Genomic DNA, 22230 nt, shown 5'->3' on the forward strand with positions numbered 1-22230 from the left:
TGGACTTTTCCTTCAGAAATCTATCCAGACCCCCTTTAACTCAGCAAGGCCAGCTGCCGTCACTACCTTCTCCGGCAATGAATTCCAGAGTCTAACTAAGCGCTGAGTAAAGAAAAACTTTCTCCGATTCATTTTAAACCTACCACATTCTAATTTCATCTTGTGTCCCCTGGTTCTATTATTGTTAGAAAGTGTAAACAAACGGGGTCAAAGTATCCCTTGTTTGTGAAAGTGCTTTTTTGCCGGTTATTATAAGAGTTCAATGGAATTGAAAATTCAAAACCTAATTGAGGCAAGCTATATTCCAAAAAGTGTCAGCATCAATACGTTTCCTAGTGAATTTAAAAATAAGAGCAGGAGTGACCATTACAATTCTTGAGAGAATGTAAAATCGGTGACAAAATGATCTGACCAAGGAACCGGATTCCAATTCATGTCAGATATATAAAAATTAGCAGCACAATCCTGAGTAAAAGCTGTACAATCTAAACTATGACCTTTTCCGTGGGTAGGATGAAAAAAAGCGATAAACCAACTGATTCCAAGATAGAAATAAAGCTTAGAACCTCTGGATCAGCTTTATCCTCTAAATGAAGATTTATATCCCCAACTAAAAACAAAGAAGTAAAATATATTGACTGAGAGAAGAAATTCAGAAAACTGATCATAAACAAGATTTCATCTACCTGGTTTCTGCTTTCCTCACCTTCTTTTCACTGTCTTCCTTCCATCCAGCATCTGTCTTCATTCTTTCTCTGCCATCCAGTGTCTGCCCTCTCTGCTGTCCTCTCCATCCAATGTCTGCCCTCTCTCCCTGCCCTTTCCATTCACTGTCTGCCCTCTCTCTGTCCCCCTTCCATTCACTGTCTGCCCTCCCTCCCCCCCCCATCCATCCAGGGTCTGCCCTCCCTCACCCCCTTCCATCCATCCAGGGTCTGCCCTCCCCTCTCCCCCCATCCATCCAGGGTCTGCCCTCCCTCTCCCCCCCCCCCATCCATCCATCCATCCATCCATCAATCGTCTGTCCCCTCTCTCTCTGCCCCTTTTTTCAGCCCCCAGTTCCAGCCCTCTTATCCCACCTGCCCCTAGTTCTAGCCCCAGCCCACATCTCCCACTTGCCCCCCCTTTTCAGCCCCACTATCCCACCAGTCCACAGTTTCAGCCCCAGCCACTTCTCCCTGTCCCCTTTTCAGCCCCCAGTCCCCCCAGTTTCTGCCCCTGCCCCTTTTCAGCCCCCAGTTCCAGTACTAGCCTCCTTTTCAGCCACAGACCCATTTTCCCACCAGCCCCAGGCATGGCTCCCATTTTCTCGCATGGCCCCTTCCCCCCCCCCCCTTCTCCCCACCCGTCCCCTTCTCTCCTCTTCTCCCATCTGAGACCCCCTCCTCACCTCAGTCCCCTTCTGTCATCTGAGACTCCACACCCCCCTTCTCCCCTCTTCTCCCATCTGAGACCCCCCTAATCACCCCAGTCCCCTTCTCCAATCTGAGGCCCCCCTCCCCAGTCCCCTTCTCCCATTTGAAAACCCCCTCCCCAGTTCCTTTCTCCCATTTGAAAACCCCCTCCCCAGTCCTCCTCTCCCATCTAAGCCCCCCCAACTCGACCCACCTGCCACCTTCGTGGAGAGACGACAGCCCTCGTCTCCTGCCTCCATCCTGCTGTGCCTTAAAGAAAAATCTGAAAAGCGGCATGGCAGGCATGCTTCATGTCTGCCCTGCCTGCTTGTAAAAGAAAGCGGCAAATCTCCTCGTCGACGTCGCAACGTTGCGTCAGGTCTTCCCTCACTAGACCCAACGCGACGTATTGACGTCGACTAGGAGGTTTGCCGGCGCTTTCTTTTACAAGCAGGCAGGGCAGACACGAATCATGCCTGCCATGCCGCTTTTCAGATTTTTCTTTAAGGCACAGCAGGATGGAGGCAGGAGACGCGGGCTGCCTGCAGTGCCGACGGAGCACCCACCCACTGACACCCGGGGCGGACTGCCCCCACCGCCCCCCCCCCCCCCCCTTGGTACGCCACTGCAGTACCACCTCCCTTTTTATTTGGTCTGGAGCAGCTAAGTGCCTTATAACCAGGAGGACAAAGTTCTATTAGTATACAGGGATCATTATTAACTATCCAAGTTTCAGTTATAAAAGCAAAGCCTACCTGGTTATCTCCTATCAGGTCTGTAATAAGGTGAGTTTTACTACATACTGATCTAGTATTAAAATAGCAACAAGGAACAGGGAGATAATCCACTTTGTCCTTATCTTCTACATACATTACTGCTTCCCTTCACCCTTGAGACTCACAATACCATTTTTGCACTTCCCCCTATCCGCCATTTTACCTTATTGGCTATTTTTTCTTCCATTTGCTTTACCAGCTTCTCTTAGTTTTTCCAGGTATTGTTGCCTGTCTTCGTCTTTCTGTGATCTCTTGTAGCTTATGAAGGCTAATCTCTTTTTCCATACCTTTTCAGCTACTACTTTTGAGAACCAAAGCAGCTTTCTTTTCCTGTTTGTTTTTATTTAGTTCCTCCAGAACTGGTTGGTTGGTTTATTTATTTATTATGTGCAGGAATTTGATATACCTACAACTCTCACAGAAGACAGAGACTGGCTCTGGCTTGCTAGAAAGGATACAGTTATGGAATCTCCCCTGCTACTGTACTGGATGATATATTTTCCTCCAGGAGAGTAGTATCAAGACTTCTAGTTTGAGCCTGAAATGTCCTAAAGGCTCAGTCCTCCCTTCCTCTCTTCATAAGGTATTATCTGCAAGTCTTGTGACAGAGGAACCACAGGCCTAGTGCTTAATACAGTGGGCTTTGATCCTGGTGAACTGGGTTCAATCCCCACTGTAGCTTCTTGTGACTCCAGGCACGTCACTAAACCCTCCATTGCCCCAAGTACAAAATAAGTAGTTGTTTATAATATGTAAACCGCTTTGACTAAGCATAGAAAGGCAGTATATCAAGTCCCACCCTTTCTCTGTCCCCTTGCAGTTACACGCTAAAGTCATTTCCGCTCTAAGGTTATAGAATTAGACTAAGTGCAGTTACGAACAGAACTACAAATTGGCGCCAGTAAGCACTAACTAACTCCAATTATAACTGATCATTGGTAGTTACTGCCAATTAGTGCCTAATTTAGCAATAAAGTTACTTGAGTAACTGGCACTATTCTATAACCTGCACACACATGTTTGTGAGCTAAGCACAAAAGTGTGCATGCAAGATTATAGAATGAGGGGGTATAATGTCCTAAGAGTATTATACAAAGGTATTAGGATCAAAGAACTACAAAGACTTCAATTAGTTCAGAATACAGTGGTAAATTGGATCATATTACTCCCCTCCTAAAGTCTGCCCACTGGCTTCTCTTAACTCACAGGCTCATTTATAAATCATTTCTCATAGTATTTAAAACTCTAATTTCAGGTGAACCCACCTACCTTTCTTGTCACCTCATGCAGTACTAGCCCTCACACATCCTTAGGTCACTCTCTCAAAATTTACTTAGAGTACCTAGCTATAAAGAACTAGTCCATAAACATGCCAGAGCATCTATATTCTCCGTGCAAGGACATATCTCTGAAATTTGCTCCCTCCTCATCTGAGATTAAAACAACTCTGTCAAAGTTTAAAATAGACCTTAAAACTTTTTGTTTGCCTTTAATTAATTTTCTTTTGTGCTCCTTGTCGCTTCAACCTGGAAAACATGAGAACACACTTAGTGTTTTGTCCCCTCCCCTTCTCTCTTCTCAAACTAATGGAGTTCTACCCCCTTTTCCTTTAGATTCTTGTCTGTCAATTTTATGTGTGTATATTCCCCTCACTTGTCCCCTCCTACACCACTCTTTTTATTAAATTAGTATTGTAAACCACCTAGATGGCATGTCCGTATGGTAGCATAGTAAATAATAATAAATTTGAAACTTGACTTGAACCCCCATTGTGTTTTATCAAACATAACCTTAAAGACAGGAGCATTTAATTATGTATTTAAGGGAAACATTGTTGATTGTTTAAAATAGTAGTCCAGTTTGCATCATGTTATCTTTTTTTCCCATTGGTCATCACATTAGGCTCTCATACACAGTATACAGTAGGGCTGTTGTAACTAAAACATGATTGGCATATTGTTTTGAAGTGATGAACTAACTCATTTGTCACTATTTTCTTTTACAACATTGTAAAATTTTGACATTCGAACTTTCGGTGTTGAATTGTCTCAACAGTAACATGCACGGAGATGCTTTCATCTGATTAGTGGATGATTTCATCGCAATCTGTAATATTCCTAGATGCAATGAAATGGTAACCAGGCTCTGTATGCAGCTTATAAATGCCAGTATTGTCTCATTTTTAACTATATAATTTCCCTAATTGTACTCAAGATGCATGTCTGCTGTAAGTGGTGGTGTAATGAAGGTGGAGTGTACACCCATTAAAATGAGAGATTTTAATTTGTTTACTTCTGTTAATAAAACCTTGCTAGATCAAAACTGTTTATAGTGCAGCAGCTAATTTGATTAACATGACAAATTTGTTACGCCTCATCAGTGTAGTGTCAGGAAGGTTGATTACTAATTAATCATACCTCACTCATTGTATTTGCTAACGTAATCATAAACATCTGAGCTTCACTGCTCTGAGTGTGTGGAATAAGCTTGCACTCTGTTTATTCTGTCCTCTGTTACTTTCTTTGCAGAGCTGCTGTGAAACGAGTGGTGAGTGCGATGAACCGCATGGACCAGAAGAAGCATGAAAAGTTTGCAAACCAGTTCAACTATGCACTTAATTAAAAAAAAGCAACATGGAATACAATATGAACATCAGGAAAAGGACAACTGTGTGAAAGTTATCTTTTAAGTTGTAATTTACAAAAAAAATACTCAGGAACCTATGCACAATGTGCATTCCAAGACTTTTAAGTGCATTCACGATAGTATACTGTGTGCATTAAACCTGTGTGGCAAGACATTAGCACTTACATAAATGAAGTATATCAGATGTAATGAGGCTTTAGCAGGCACAGATAATATGGCATGGTCTTCTCTGTTACTATTCAGCTCTCTCTTGGGTGTAGAATAGAGAATTGCACAGGAGCAGAGATTTCATCCATGCCCAATGGAATCTAACCCATACCCTCTAAGATCCATTCCATCCCCACCTATCTCATACCTGCAGGAGTCAATGCTATTATTTACTTGCTCGCAGCCCTCTGTTTCCTCCCAACCCCAACAGCCTCCTGTGGTTTGGATGGTATTCACTATTCAACCAATTAGTGTTCCAAGCCTCAGTCTGGTTTTCCAGCTGCTTCTCTGGGCAGTCCAAGCCTCATTCTGGTGCTCCAAATGCCTCTCTCTGTACATTACAAGCCTCATTCTGGTGCTCCAAATGCCTCTCTCTGTACATTACAAGCCTCATTCTGGTTCTCCAAATGCATCTCCCAGTTCATTACAAGCCTCATTCTGGAGTCACCACGGCAACTTCTTCCATCCCCGTGGAACTTCCCTTACCCATGGGAATTCCCATTCCCTTTCAGCTCTGTCGGCTAGAATTCGATCACCTACCTCCTATTAGGTTAAAATTTTAAGCATATGTATGCTATTTATAGAGTAGAGCCTAACCAAAACCAGGATCTTTGATTTCTGCTGAAAATGATTCTGCGACTGAAATTGGCTTCTTGGTTTCGACAGAAACAACCCAAAAAATGAAACTGCCCCCACCCCCGAACAGCTCTCACTGAACCAAAAAGCCTCCACTCGCTGGCAACAGCCTCTCTCCCAAACTCAACCCCCGAAGTCAACAGCCCCCTTCTCAAACCCACTCCCTGCTGGCAGCCATCTCCATGGCCTGCCTTGCTGGTCTTGCAGCAGCCATCTTGACATTGGAACCAGCATGGGTAGGAACAACTGTATACAAGAATAGACCGAACATGGATTTCCAACTGAACTGCAGTAAAAATTCATATTTAATCAAACTGTCAATAGGTAATGCAAAATAAAAACAAATATAAGCACATTTGCAGGATGGATTTCAGTCAGCCTCTATTATAGGGATCATGTCACAATAGGTTAGAGATGGAGATATGAATAGTACAGCAGGGAGGAATCATGGAAAATGTGGAATACAGCAGGCTTTCAGAAGATTTTAATCCCAAGGATACCTACATTAACAAAATGTGTGGCAAACTATCCTCTGTAGAGTATGCGCAATGCAGATGTGGAGAAGACTCAAATGATGTGACCAGAATAAAAATTGGGGAGGTACATGGTATCCTGTCACCCTTTAAAGTATTAAAGGAAGAGAAGAGACAGAGAAAACTTATGAGTCCAATACTGCAGAGCATTTTTCCAGCGACTTGAAATTAACATAAAACAGTAAGAGTTGTGGTGTACTAATTACCATCTTTAGAGGTTGTGGGACCAATGAAGTGCTAACTAAACCTGGGGTTGATTTTTTTTTCCCTGAAAAAGCATTACTTGTGTGGGTTAAACTAATGGCTGGGGTTAGAAAGTACTTATGGGAAGGACAGTGATTTGAAGTTAGGAGACGTACTTGATTGAAATGTGGGATTTATAAATTTGTTAGTTACAAAGAACAATTTTTGGAAGAGTTTTTGTAAGCTAGTGATGAAGCTAAGTAAAAAAAAATTCATTCTCTCTTTAAATATATATATATATATATATATATATATATATATATATATTTCTTTTTTTTTTTTTTTAAATATTAAAATATAACTTCTATTCAAGTGACTTCAAGGGGTGTAGTTATTAATGTGAGTCTCCATTAAGATGGGTTATTTTATCACTAAGTTGTGCTGTTTTAGCACAGGTCTTACTTTATGCAGAGAAATCTAGTTAATAATAACTGGAGTTAACAGTAAAATACATCTTAATGGTAACCTCCCCCTCCCCCCATTAGCCTCTCCGCTATGGTCTTATCTTCCCTGAGTGCTCCTTTTACTCCTTGATCTAATGGTCCAACTGATTCCCTCACAGTTTTTTTTTCTTCTAATGTACCTGAAAAAGTTTTTGCTTTGAGTTTTTGCCTCTACAGCAAACTTCTTTTCAAAATCTTTTAGCCTTCTCCATCAATGCCCTGCATCTAACTTGCTAGTTCTTATGCCTCATCCTTTTTTTCTTCATTTGGGTCCTTTTTACATTTTTTGAAAGATTTTTTTTAATTCTAATAACCTCTTTCTCCTCACCTTTTAACCATACCAGCTGTTGTTTGGCCTTCTTCCTGCTTTTTTTCATATGTGAAATACATCTGGTACTTTAAACTATGCTCATGTGTTATTTAAACTCCTAACCTTTGCAGCTGCTCCTTTTAGCTATTTCCAAATCATTTTCCTTACTTTATCATACTTTCCTTTCAAAAGTAAAATGTTGACACAGTAGATTTTCTTAGGGGTTCTTTTAATAAGCTACAGAAAGCGCTAGTGCATGTTTATCGCAACTTAGAAGGGCTTACCGCAAGACACACAGGTGTCCTACAGCAGTGGCGTTCCTGGGGGGGGCTGGCACCCAGGGTGGATCGCCGATGCGCCCCTCCCCCCGGGTGCAGCACCTCCCCCCCCTGGCGAAAGGACACCCCCGCGAAGGAACCCCCCTCCCCGCCGGGTGCCGCGCGCGACTGTCCTCCGTTGTTCCATGCTTCTTCTCTGCCCCAGAACAAGAAGTAAGCTGTTACCGGGGCAGAGAAGAAGCATGGAACAATGGAGGACAGGTGCGCGCAGCACCCCCCCCAGCGGCGTGCACCCGGAGTGGACCGCACCCACCGCTACCCCCTAGGAACGCCACTGTCCTACAGTAAGATCCCAAATTGCGCGTACAAACCACACGCTAACATTTTTTTAAAACATTTTAAGTGGAGGGGTGTGCTTGGGAACAGAGAGAGGGCACTTCTGCGCTGTTTGTGCATTTACATTACCTTACACTAACTGATTAGCTCATGATTAGTGTATAAGCCCTTACCGCCTGCAAAATAGATGTCGGTAAATGCTCACGTGCTAATTTTATTTAATGGCCATGCCCTAATGGCAGCATTAGTACATGGTCATTAATTCAAATCATGGAAAATAGCCTGTTTTATTGCTGTAGTAAAAATGACTGGCTTGCAGGAAAGATTGGGGTGAGGGCACACTAAGTCCACTCTTTACCACAGCTTAGTAAAAGGGGGCTCCTTATTGTCTTCATTCTAGTTATGAACTTTATAAGTTCTTTGAATAATTTTGTCTCATCTCCTTATTTGATAGCCTCACTTATTTACCCCCAAATCCTATAAAGGTTAAGTGCCTGAGTTGAGTGTGGATTGCTGATTTATGTGCAAAAATGAGGAAACGCACTAAGTGAAATTCTGAAAATCCTTAGGTCAGGCATGCAACGTTCTCATCATGCTCAATATTCTGCGCAGAAAACAGGGCATGTTTACATAGTAGCATAGTAAAAGATGGCAGATAAAGACATAAATGGTCCATCCAGTCTGCCAAACAGCCACACTGATCAATTCATGATTAAATCAACAATGAATGTGATATAAAATACTTGATCATGTTCCTTCTTTGGCATTTCTGGGACATAGACCATAGAAGTTTGCCCAGTACTGTTAAAGCCAGGTTTAGGGTAGAGAATAGGTTGCGCAAGGTGTGTCCTCCATTTCGGCGCCAATATCATATTCAGTAAATTGCATGGAGCATGATGACGCAAATCTTCCACTCCAAAATCTACACCAGCTATAAATAGGGCTCAGGTCAGGATGCCTTTGTCTTTTAAGACCCAGACTGTATTGGTGTTCTGGTCAGTTTATCTTGTGACTCTTATGATTTAGTGTGTGCTCAAACCCTACCCTATATACAAATTACTATCCATCTGTCTCTCCCACTCCTGCCCACCCCCTTCCTTGTCCATTTCTATCCCTATTGTGATAATTTATCCTTGTCTACCTGACCCGATATACCACCCCAGTGTGCAACTAGGTGTGTTTGTATTCTGTGTGTATCTGGTGCTACTGTGGTTTGTCCTGGATGTGTGTCTGTTAGTGTTGTTGAATGGGTGTATGCCTTTGCAGTCAGTGTTTGTCCTGGGTGTGTATCTGTGATAGTGTGTCACTGCCTGGCTGCTGTCATAGTAGAGCTGGGGGCTAGATAGGAGAAGGAGAGGGCAGGTGCAGGCCAAGGTTCATGGACCTCACTGATGACCAGCGTACAGCCAGGTACAGGTTTTATTCTGAAAATTTTATACCGCTTTTAACTCATGATTCAAAGCAGATCACAAAAGAGTAACATAGAATATACAAATTACAGTCTGTAATATAATCCTGTAGAAACAAATTACAAAGAAAACAAATAGGTTTTTAGAGACTTACAAAAAAGATTGTAACATGATATAGATTACACTATTACTGGTAACTTATTCCATATCCTTGAACCTTAAAAAGCGAAAGAATGTTCCCAAATAGACTTCAGTCTTATGTTTTTTATGGAGAGAATATCAATAGTCAGGTTTTTAGAACGCTGTAAATGATCTCCAAGACCTAGAAACAAACTTAAATTACATACCATGGCTGAATTCATGCCATAAATATATGTGTAAATCAGACAGGCTATTTTAAAATGGATCCAAGGTTCTAGTCTCAACCAATGTAAATCTGTCAAAAGAGGACTAACCTCATTATACTTGCCCAAACCAAAAATCAAACTAGTTGGATATATTCTGTAAAATTTGAAGCCAACACAACTGTTTATACTACAGTATAAGGAATTACAATAGTCCAGTAATGGGAGTAAGATTGCACAATTGTACAGAATCCGCTAGAACTTAAAGTTGTTCTAATAATGCTTCTATTCATTAGGGAGACCATCATGAACCTCTAGGCAGGTTTGGAGCCCAGCACATTAGGGTAGGGTGGAGGGGGACATGCACTGCCAGTGCACGTAAAGGTAACCACGGCCCTAGCATTGCTGGCAACTGACACATATCAAACACCTCTGGTAGATGCTGCCAGCATCAACCAGCCTGTAGCATCATGCTACATATCACAGTTCTTGGACTGTTTTCTGAGGAGGGACACCCAATACATATTCCCCATGCAGGAGGCAGCAGACCATGACTGCATTCTAATGAGGTGGCAGGTTCTCATTGGTACTGGGTGTAATTGACTGCGTGCACATCAGACCCACCTACAGGCAGTGAACCTACATTTCAAAATCGGACATCATACCATTCCCTATGCAGGTGGTCTGCTTTGCCTCCCTAGTGATTACAGGTATTTGTGCCAATTTTCCTGGATCATGTCATGATGCCTTCATCCTCAGTCTACGTATTCACTAGGCATATATATACTTTTACTAATGAAGGGAGTAGATAGGTTAATTATCTCATAATACTCAGCTTCACAATCACCTTAGTAATATCATATTCAATGGTCTGGTTAAACAGTACCCTTTAATTGGATCATCAGATCCGCGCAGCTACCTCTATAATGGCTAAAATGAGCCAAGCTTATTTTGGAGGTAGTGACATAATCCTCATCAATCCTGTTGGTAGGTTATATTTTTCAAAACTTTTTCTCTTTTTTTTATCTTTTTCATTAATTGTCATAAGACTTATTAACAAAATACTTAGTTTTTTTAAAGCTTTTAATCTTCAGCATGCGTAGTGGAGACTCGGTTAAACCGACATAGATCCATGTTTCGCAAAAAGTGCTGTATCAAGGCAGTCTCCTAAAATCAAATCACAGGTTAGATAGTTTTAACAAGTAGAACCTATGACACGCGTGTCAGTACTGACACGCTTAGCCATTTTCGGTGACACGCGGCCGCATGTGGCCGCATACAGAGAAGCAACGGCGTTCCCCGGGGCGGATCGCCGATGCGTCCCCCCCCCAGGTGCAGCGCGACCTCCCCCCCCCGGCGAAATCACTCCCCCCCCCCCGGTGCATGTTTACCCGCTGGGGGGGTGCCGTGTGCGCTCCTATTGGCTCCCTCCGAGTCCTCCGCTTGTTCCCTCCCTGCTGCTCCCTCTGCCCCGGCTCCTGCACGGCCGTTAGGGGATCTTTGACCTCACTTCCGGCCGGCGGAGCAGAGAGCAGCGGAATGCCGTGGGGGACGCATCTCTGGGGGCCCTGTGATCGCCATTACCACATAACCACAGCAACCATCATCCAATCTACTGTTCTGGGGTGTCGTGGATTTCTAATTGACCATCATTGCTGAGATAGGTGAGGGGGAGGCTAGGAGAGGCGAGGGCATGTGCTATGGGTGCCGTTTCCCGCCATTAGAAATAGCGGCAGCCATCTTAATTTACATAAGGTGGTCAGTTAGGCTAGTTAACCCCTAATTGCCTGCAGGGCTAACAGGCTATCTATAATTCTATCTTCTGTCACTGCCCCCCTGATGGAGAACCCAAAAAATAAAAAACCAAGGTTAAGTAAAGGAAGTGGTAGTAGCAGTAGCCGACCCTTTCAAGAGACATGGACCGAGATGTATGGCATTATAGAAAAAAATGGCAGATCATTTTGCGTTCTATGTACTGAAACGGTAGTAAGCAGAACGTGGAATATAAATAGACATTTTGAAACTAATCATTCCCAGCTCTTGAAAAAAAGTGAGGATGAAAGGAAGGAATACATTTCCAGGCAGCTACACTTTTATAAGAGCCAATCTAAGTCCATCCTTAAATTTGTAAAAGGTTCTACAAATTTAACATCTGCAAGTTTGAGCATTGCTCACTCCATTGCTCAGCATGGAAAAGCACTCAGTGAGGGAGAATTTATTAAAGAAACTCTCGTAAGATGTGCACCAGTTCTATTTCACGATATGCAGAATAAAGATGCAATTATTAAGAGAATATCTGAGTTACCAGGAAATTTGGAGTGCCTGGATCCGATTACCAGACACTTTTAGCACCCTGAAAAATATAGCAATGGCTTTACTCACAATTTTTCCCTCTACGTAGTTTTGTGAAACCTTATTCTCAGCGTTAAATAATATCAAAACCAACAAAAGAAACAGATTGAAAGATGAAGTTAGTAATGCTTGCTTGGGCTTGAAGTGTACAAAATACCAACCTTCAATTGAAGATTTAGCCAATGAAATTCAGCAACAAAAAAGTCACTAATAGGCAGATTAGTTAAAGAATTCCCCCTCCCCCTCACTTATCTTAGTTCACGGCACCCCACACAAGTTAAATAATATCAAGACCAACAAAAGAAACCGACTGACAGATGAACAAAGAAGTCACTAAGCAGGTAAGTTAAATAAATAGGTTTTGGTTTATTAAATACAGTTATATATTACAATTATACATTTTTGTTATTTAAACTATAAATATCGCGAAATTATGGTTTTTTTCTCGAAGTGACACACCACGCGAGTTATGCTCGGTTTTTTGGCAAATTTTGACACACCAAGCTCAAAAGGTTGCCCATCACTGTACTACTTAATCTGAACATTGAAATAAAGGTCTACAAAATAAGCACTAGACCTATATTCTAACAGTGTTTTTTCAAAAATGGCCGCTATACTCTTACATGGGTGCTTTTATAGAACACTTATCCATAGTGTCAATCAGACTTCCAGTCTAGAACAGCTGATCAGGCATGCTCACTAGTGACAGTAATTAGCAGCAGAGATTGCTATCAAATAAGAGTCATCCACTGTTGAGTGCCCATGCTTTCATTTGTATGGAAAGTTTAGTGGTGGGGCAAGAGCAGAATGGGAGGAGCTGTCATTCAGGTATTTTGTTTTTAGTGAGCTTACACATTTGATGTAATGGTCCGTGCAGGATGCACATTCCCACTGTGGTGAACCCATACAGGATTTGTGAAAGTGGACAAAGTTGGGTTTGTACAACATTGGCCATGTGCCTACACCTGTTGTCTACTAGAGTAGCTGTGACCAGGGAAATACAGATGAGACTTGACAAATATATTGAACAGAATTGGCCCCTGCACCGATCCTTGAGGCACTCCACTACTCACCTTTCCTTCTTCCGAGTGAATTCCACTATCCAGCATGTGCCATGTGGGCCGCACTATGTCAATTTGGTGCTCGCTACCCGCACGTTAGCCCTACCACTGCTAGTAAAAGGGCCCCTTTATGCTGTTGTCTGTACATATGCCTCATATATGGCATGGGGGAAAACAGTTGTGGAGGCTTCAGTGCTTTTATTTCACAGTATGGACATATATGAGATGGCAGTATTACACTCAGATATGAACCACATGCACGTCTGATGGATTTGTGATGATGCATGGGCATTGTACTGTGACGTGGAGGGGTAGCCTAGTGTGCTTGACATTCAGGGGTGGCCGATTACAATGCCACTTCTGATCCTGATCATGTTGTATAGTTTGCTTCCGCTTTCATTGCCTTGGGTACATAGTTGTGAGATGACTGACATGTGACCAGTGCTTTCTTGTACAGAGGTCATAGTTGCCTATTGCAGGGCATTTCTCTCTGATGCCATATGCTTATGTTAGTTGTGATTTTGTTTGCCAGGAAATGTTTTTTTTTCGCAGGGGTGGGGGGTGGGGATATGTTTCTAGTGTTAATTTTCCTTGTCTGTGTTCTGTTGCATGTATGAGAACAGATATTAGGTATGATGATGATGATCATCATCAGAATTCTGTGATTCTAAGCCCAAGTCCATGCCAAGTTAACAGTTCTGTGAGACTTGAAGCAGGTGCACTTACCTCCCTTGGAAAGGAGGCTCGCATTGTATCACCTGTGCTGCCTGTGCCAGGCCCTCCTGTACTCCAGATAGGTTCTGTGATGCCCTTGCACCCTAAAGAGCCTCGTCAGAATAAGGTTGTCCTCTGTGAAATTTGGCAGGCCACTCGCAGTTGCTGTTTTTTATGGTGTTCCTGCGTGCGTCACGTCATGTACAATGTGCTGACGGTGCGCGTACCTGCCTTCGTGCAGCAGTATGAGCACATAGGCACAGCACTGTACAAGTGCATGCATCTATTCTGTAAGATCCGTGACCTGCTCCGTGCCGATACCCCCCCCCCCCCCAACTTTCTGAGCACCCTTTATAGAATCTAGTTCATAGGTGTACACTATTATGTGTTGTATTCAAACACTGTGTGCTGAGATGGTATACTTTTAGACTTAACGTGCACTTCAATAGCACATGCATGCTATGGCCACTAGTGCAATAAAAACAATTTTGGTGCTCTTTTATCATGTATGTGAAAAGGATTGTAGCATGAGCTTTGATACATAGGCCCCTAAAACTGTTCTACAAATGTTCTTGTATTTGTTTTTATTTAGCATTTACCTATTGACAGTTTGAAACTGAGATGGAAATAATTATTATTATGTATTGTAAACCAATGACTTACAACTGATATGAGATGGTGTCACAAGCAGCAATATGGTTCTGTAGGGTGGATAAATTTACTTTCCTGTCTCAGGTTCTTATAATGGTTCTTCCATTAAGAAAATAGCTCCCAAGATGGTGCAACCATGACACTAGGAGTGGAGGAGTAGCCTAATGGTTGGTGCATTAGGCTAAGAGCATGGGGAACTGGGTTCGATTCCCACTACATCTCCTTGTAGTCCTGGGCAAGTCACTTAACCCTCCACTGCCCAGGTACAAAACTTAGATTTTTTTTTGTTACATTTGTACCCCATGCTTTCCCACTCATGGCAGGCTCAATGTGGCTTACATGGGGCAATAGAGGGTTAAGTGACTTGCCCAGAGTCACAAGGAGCTGCCTGTGCCTGAAGTGGGAATCGAACTCAGTTCCTCAGTTCCCTAGGACCAAAGTCCACCACCCTAACCACTAGGCCACTCCTCCACAAATGATATATGTAAACTGCTTTGATTATACCACGGAAAGGCAGTATATCAAATCCATGACCCTTTGACTGTATGAGGCAACTACCATGTGAATTGTGCATATCCATTTGCCCAGATTCCTAGGTCTCATTTGACCAGTTAACTTGTCCTGTTTTATACCTGTGGCAATAGGGTCTGTCTAATTGAACATAAGTGTAGAATTGCATAGAGTACCTTACATGAGCATAAGCCTCAAATCAGATTTGCATACTTGAGCTTTATATGATGATAAAACACTTTCAAAAGGTTGTTTTCTTAGTCCTCCTTCCAGTTCCTAATGATTTGGGTCTTTATATATTAAAACTAACGTACACACCTGGAAAATCTCTGCTTGGTTTAAATAATCTATTTATGTATGTAAATATGTATATTTAAAAATTTTACAGTTACTGTAACTGAACCAGTAAAAAACAAACAGATGATACTTTTAGCCAGTATTTTGTTGTTAACTGTGCAATGTTTGTAAAATATTCTGATATTTAGTACACTTATTTCCATATTGAGTTTATCCAATAAAATAATAAAGTAGTAATTGTGTATAAAATCAACTTTGTGGGGGTTTTTTTGTTTGTTTTGGTTTTGTTTTGCAGCTTAGTCCAATATGTGGTGGTTTTTTGTTGCATTCGAATTTTTATCTTACATCAGAGAAAATGGGTAACCAAATAGCTTGTAAAATGTGAAGAAAAGTTGTTTTAAAAACAATGTTTAATTTCAACTGTGAACCATATCACATGGAACTAATTTAAAGCTACTGAAACCCCTTGACACATAGTACTTCAAAATAATTTTGAATCTTTCCCAGTTATCCTAAATTGGTTCCCTGCTTCAGAGACAGTTTATAAGATGTATATTGAAAGTTATTTATTTATTAGTATTTATTTACCGCCTTTTTGAAGGAATTCACTCAAGGCGGTGTACAGTAAGAATAGATCAAACATGAGCAATAGGCAATTACAGCAGTAAAAATATTCAATAACAGTAGAAAGTATGGCATAGCATACTACTTACAATGTCAACACAATACGTAATAGAGCATTATAATTGATAGTGAAGGGTAAAGCAAAGAAGTAACATATAAGTAGGTAAAGCAGGAAGAGTTAGAAAGTAAGGTGATTGATTTAAAGAAAGTTGCACATGAGGTCAGAGAAATGGTTAAATATTATCTCAGCTAGGGTAGGAGTGGATAAACATGTCCTGCTGCTGTTATGATCACTGTTTCCCAGAGAATCCAATACCTTTACCTCTTGTACCATGCCCTGCATTCCACTAAGGACTAGAAATAAAATAGTTTCCCTTCTTGTCAATTCTTGAACCAGTTTCTCCAAGAAGCAGTCATTTATTACATCTAAGAATTTTACAAAGCAACAGGACAGAGGGAATCAAAAGCACAGTGAACAGTTATTTGCAGGCATGACTGAAGTTTTCTATCCATCTTCCTTTGTTCCCATCTATTCCTATGCTGCTTTTAGCCCTTTTTACATATTTCATTGCTTTATCATTATTTCTTTGGGGCTTATGTACAAAAGAGTGTGTTGAAATGGATGTACATGCTAACTCAATTAAAAAAAAAAAAAGGTGCTATTCATATGCTGGTATATTAAATGTTGGAAAAGAGAAAACTGAAAGGAATCCCACATAGATCATAGTTAACAAACAACAGTGGGAAGGTAGAGAAGGCTTGAGAAAAACCAGGGATGCAGTTGTTTACTAGTACAGAGATGCCATGTCCCAGGCCTTTCCTCAAATAATAGTTAAAAGGAAAAACAAAAATGCTCATCTCATTCATAAGCAAACAAAAACCTACCCACTTCTCTGTCTTCCCCCCCCCCCCCCCCCCACACACACAGACACACTCAACTGATCAGCCAAAAAAAAAACCTACTCCCACCTGCATGATCTATCCCAGCTAAGTGCATGATTCTGTACTCGCCAGTGTCCCTGGAGTTCCCATAGATTTCTATTGAGCTATGAATCTGGTTGTTCTAAAGTCACATTTCTTGCTTGTACAATCTGAAATTTCCTTGTTTGTAGAATTTGTAAAGAAGCTCTGCAGTATTTCTCACCTAATGTTCACAGTCACTAAAAAGGTAGCTAATGGTGTGTCACAGCAAACACTCTGTTTGGTCATCTCAAAGGGAATATACCAATTTTGCAACCGTCATCCTGAAACAGCCACATTGCTCAATGGATAGGCCACTCCCAGAAGTTTATTTTCACAGTGTAAGGTATGGATGCCTGAAATAACCTCCTGGAATGGACAGTGAGAGTCAGGATCCTTTCTGAAAAAAGTAAATGTCAGAAGCCAGACCTAAAGCTGCCACTAACTATGAAGATATCCCTTCAGAGAGTGGTGGTTATGACCAGGGGCGTACCCATCATTGAATGACCTTGGCAAAAAGCTGAGGGCCGCCTGCTGCAAAGCCTACCAGGTCACTCCTCCATTCTGCCACACAGGCCAATATCTTTCCCTCCATTTCCCTCCCTCCCTGCCCATGGTCCAGAATCTCTCCCTTTTTCTCAAACTGCCTCCCCCCTTCTCACTTCTGCCTTCAAATATGTCTTCAGTTAAAGGTTGCCAGCAGCAGCAGGCCTTCACTGCTGCCTGCTTTTTTGCCCTAGAGCAGGGTTGTCCAACCTCAGTCCTCAAGGGCCACAATCCAGTTGGGTTTTCAGGGTTTCCCCAATGAATATGCAGAAGATCTATTTGCACACACTGCCTCTGTGGTATGCAAATAGATCTTATGAATATTCATTGTGGAAATCCTGAAAACCCGACCTGGTGAGGGCCAAGGTTGGACTCCCCTGCCCTAGACCCTTCCCTCTGATGCAACTTTCTCTTTCTATGTGAGTAGGACACATGATCAGATGAAAGACTCGGGGGGAAGGCTGTAGGCAGTGATGATGAAGTCCTGCTGTTGCCAGCAACTTTTAATGTGAAGACAAATTTTGAAGGTAGATGGAGAGTGGGGGGATAGGTTTGAGAGACAAATGCTGGATCATGGCCAGGAGGAAAGGGGAGTGAAAGGAGAGTTGCTGGACTACAGGCAGGAGGGAGTAGAGGAAGAAATGCTGGACCCAAGTTTGAAGGGAGGAAAGGAAAGCTGCTGAACAATGGGAGGGAAGAGAGGGAGAAATGTGGGACTGTATGGGGGAATTACTGTCTAACTTCCTCTGGAGCTCCAAAGCTCCCAGGATCTCCGTAGGTAAATTGAAATTGCCTAAATTACATGGTGGAGTGGGCTTGCCTGATCTCCTGTTATATCATAAAGCTTTTATTATTTGCACAAGGAACACAAGATGTGATCTTACCACCTAGAGTCTGGGTGGCAGAACTTTGTAAAACTGAAGAGATTGTATATGCAAGGAATTTAATAGTGGGGGAAACAGAAACTGGTCATAGCTGAGAATATAATTGATAATGAGATTCCACCAGTGAAGGTAGATTTGGAGATATACCAACCAAACAAAAGGACAAAAATTGAAAAAAATTGTTAACAAAGCATAAATCAGTCTTTTCAGTGAATAACAGTGACATTGGTTATACTGATATTGTAGTGCATGACTACAGAACAGGTATAAGAGTAGGAATGGGTTTATAACTCAGGTGAGGGCGGTCATACAACTGTTTAAGTTTGTGTTTTATACGATTTGTTTTCTAATTAGAGATCCTCTGTGTTCATCCCATGCCTTTTTGAATTCAGCTATCATATTTTTCTCCACCACCTCCCTCGAGAGGGCATTCCAGGCATCAACCACCCTCTTCGGGAAAAATAATTTCCTGACATTACTCCTAAGTCTATCACCCCACAACCTCAATTCACGTCCTCCAGTTTTACCATTTTCCTTTCTCTGGAAAATATTTGTTTCTATATTAATACCTTTCAAGTATTTTCAAGTCTGTATCATATCTTCCCTGTCCCTCCTCTCCTCTAGGGTATATATATATTAAGGTCTACCAGTCTCTTATGTCGTTTGGCACAAGCCTTATACCATTTTTGTCCAGTTTATTACTGGATATTAAGCAAGTTTGTTTCTATTTAGCAGACACTCTTACCAGGAAGCATACAGGAACTCATAGTCAAGAAATGATATAACATTTTAAAATAAGAGACACAAACTCTTAATCTCCTCAGCTCCATCCCTAAAATATCAGCACCCACATTCCAAATACACATTTCCTTGTTCCTCAAGAGAATATTTGAGCAAAATAATTAGGATTTTTGTTAAGAAATGGGCAACATCTTGGAGAAGGAAAAACATTTTTCTAAAAGATAAGCTCTACCTTAATTTATGATGGAATAGGACTACTGCACTAACCTTTAAAAACAAGATAATGCAGATTTGAATTAGTTCATTGGGGAAAGCTAACAGTCACTCAGTTCATATTTTGGAGTGAGGTATCTCTGAAAGATAGTAACAGAAAATCCTGGAGAAGGACAACGATTGACTGGCAAAAGTACATATGAGAATTTGAAGGTGGACAAAGCCATTGGATTGGACGGGATCTATCACAGGATATTGAGGGAGCTCAGGTTCTGGCAGGACCTCTTAAAAATTTGTTTAATAAATCCTTGGAGACAGGAGGTTCTGTGAGATTAGAGAAGAATGGATGTGGTCCCTCTTCACAAAAGTGATGACAGAGAAGAAGCTGGAAACTACAGGCCAGTAAGCCTCACGTCAGTTATTGGAAAAGTAAAAATCGTGCCAAATGAATCTGATTGAATTCTTTGACTGGGTGACTTGAGAATTGGATTGAGGACATGTGCTAGAGGTAATCTACTTAGATTTCAGCAAAGCCTTTGACACGGTTCCTCATAGGATGCTCTTAAATAAACTTGATAGGCTGAAGTTAGGACCCGAAATTGGTGAACTGGATTAGGAACTGGTTGACAGACAGATGCCAGAAGGTGGTGGATAGTGGAATTCACTCGGAGGAAGGAAAGGTGAGTAGTGGAATGCCTCAAGGATCAGTGCAGGGGCCAATTCTGTTCAATACATTTGTGATTGACATTACTGAAGGGTTAGAAGATAAGGTTTGCCTTTTTGCAGATGATACCAAGAGTTGTAAGAGAGTAGACACCCAGGAAGGAGTGGAAAACACAAAAAAGGATCTGCTAGAAGAATGGTCTAATGTTTAGCAATTAAAATTCAGCACAAAGAAGTGCAGAATGATGCAATTAGGGAGTAGAAATCCAAGGGAGACATATGTGTTAGGAGGTGAGAGGCTGATATGCAGAGACAGGGAGAGGGATCTTGGGGTGATAGTATCTGAGGATCTGAAAGTGACAAAACAGTGTGACAAGGAGGTGGCTGTATACAGAGAGGTGTAACCAGCAGAAGAAAGGTGTTGATGCTCCTGTACAAGTGGTTGGTGAGGCCCCACCTGGAGTATTATGTTCAGTTGTGGAAGCCGTATCTTGCTAAAGATGTAATAAGACTTGAAGTGGTCCAGAGGAAGGTGACAAAAATGATATGGGGTTTGTGCCAAAAGACATATGAAAAGAGACTGGAAGACCTGAATATGTATACCCTAGAGGAAAGGAGGGACAAGGGAGATATGATACAGACATGTAAATACTTGAAACGTATTTATATAGCAACAAATATTTTCCAGAGAAAGGAAAATGGTAAAACTAGAGGATATGAATTGAGGTTGTGGACTGGTGGACATAAAGAGTAATGTCAGAAATTTTTTTTTCATGGAGAGGTTGGTTGATGCCTGGAATGCCCTCCCAAGGAGGTGGTGGAGAAACAAACTGTGGTGGAATTCAAAAAAGGCGTGGGTTCAACACAGAGAATCTCTAATTAGAAAATGAATGGTATAAAAAACAAAACTTGGGGTTGCATATGGTTTGAATGTCAAGTAGTGCTTATTTATTTATTTAAATTTTGCTCACACCTTTTTCAGTAGTAGCTCAAGCTGAGTTACATTCAGGTACACTGGATATTTCTCTGTCCCAGGAGGGCTCACAATCTAAGTTTGTACCTGAGGCAATGGAGGATTAGGTGACTTGCCCAAGATCACAAGGAGCAGCAGCGGGATTTGAACCGGCCACCTGTGGACCACTAGGCCACTCCTCCACTCTTAGATGTCAACTCTGGCTGTATCAACTAAGGCCAGTGCTGAGCTGGCTTGTATGGTCTGTCCCGCATATAGCAATCCGGTTTAGTATGGACTGGAGAGAGCTTCGAGAGAAACTGCAGTAATTTGGAACGCGAGGACAATGCTGGGCACACTTTTACGGTCCCACAAATGACAAGATGGATTTGGATAGGCTGGGGTGGGCTTTGACAGCAACTTCAGTAGTTAAAATAAAAGGACAGAGATGGGCAGATGTCTATGGTCTATGTCCCAGAAACACCAAAGAAAGACCATGATCAAGTATATAATATCACATTAATTGTTGATTTAATCTTGAATTGATAATGAATGTGACTGTTGGACATACTGGATGGACTATTCAGGTCTTTATATGCTGTCACTATGTTAATAAGCTGCAGAAACAGCTCACATGTGAATAAATAATTTATCCAGACATTATGGGCACGCCAAATCTGAAAGTACCACCAGGGGGACATGCTGGTCTGGAAGTAGTCTCATTTGGGCGCATACCACGGCTTAGTAAAAGGGCCCCTGTGTGAGGGAATAGATGGTATAGGGAAGAGTACTCCCTCACTGTTAATACAGTTCAGCCACCTTGTAGTAGGGGATGCTAGTTTGCAGAGGCTGAAGCTGAGTCTGAGCCAGAGCCAAAGGAGCAGGGCTCAGGCCAGGAGGGCATTAAATTCCCTGAGCCTGAACTGTTCAGGGAGGCCCTGATACAGAGGTTTCCACCAGGGAGGCCCTGGGAAGATAGAAGCTGCCCTGGAGTGAGGGTTTCCACAGTTTGTAAGTAAGCTGCCAGAACCTGATACAAAGGAGGCTATGCTTGACTTTTAAGCTAAATAAGGATACTGTTGAGGTCTGGTGGGAAGCAGACTGTGTGGTAAACCTGGTAAGGAAAGGTGTATACAGGGCTTTTTTTGAGGGGGTACTGAGTACTGGCACCTTGTCCATTGCTTACTAAAATTGACCCATGTTCCCCAAGTTTTAATGAAAGAGCTCAGGCTGTACACACCAATTCTGCTTTGTCATAGATTCTGTGACTGGTTGCAAGGGGCCTAGCTATTGTGGGATGGGTTCCTCAGTGATCACCTCACCCTCTGAAGGGTAGCCTGGCATTTGAGTACCGGCACCTTTTTCGCTAGAAAAAATGCACTGGGTGTATATGTGTACATACTGTGGGGTTAAAGCCAGTAGTTTGCAAACTTGCATAGTTGACTCTGGAGTAAAAGAGCTATACTTTTTGTTCACTGTACCTGTCTGATAACAGGCAGCAGTAATG

The 22230-nt window shown here is 42.0% G+C and overlaps 1 protein-coding gene across 1 annotated transcript in view; it reads left to right on the forward strand.

Moving 5' to 3' along the window:
- Positions 1-6652, forward strand: part of UVSSA (UV stimulated scaffold protein A) — a 261433-nt gene extending 254781 nt beyond the window's left edge. The window contains 1 exon segment of the mRNA XM_030191086.1: positions 4699-6652. Coding sequence (XP_030046946.1) covers positions 4699-4792 — 94 coding nt within the window. The 3' untranslated portion in view covers positions 4793-6652.
- The last annotated feature ends 15578 nt before the right edge of the window (positions 6653-22230 follow it).

This window comes from Microcaecilia unicolor, chromosome 2, assembly GCF_901765095.1.
Source record: "Microcaecilia unicolor chromosome 2, aMicUni1.1, whole genome shotgun sequence".
Lineage (NCBI taxonomy): Eukaryota > Metazoa > Chordata > Amphibia > Gymnophiona > Siphonopidae > Microcaecilia > Microcaecilia unicolor.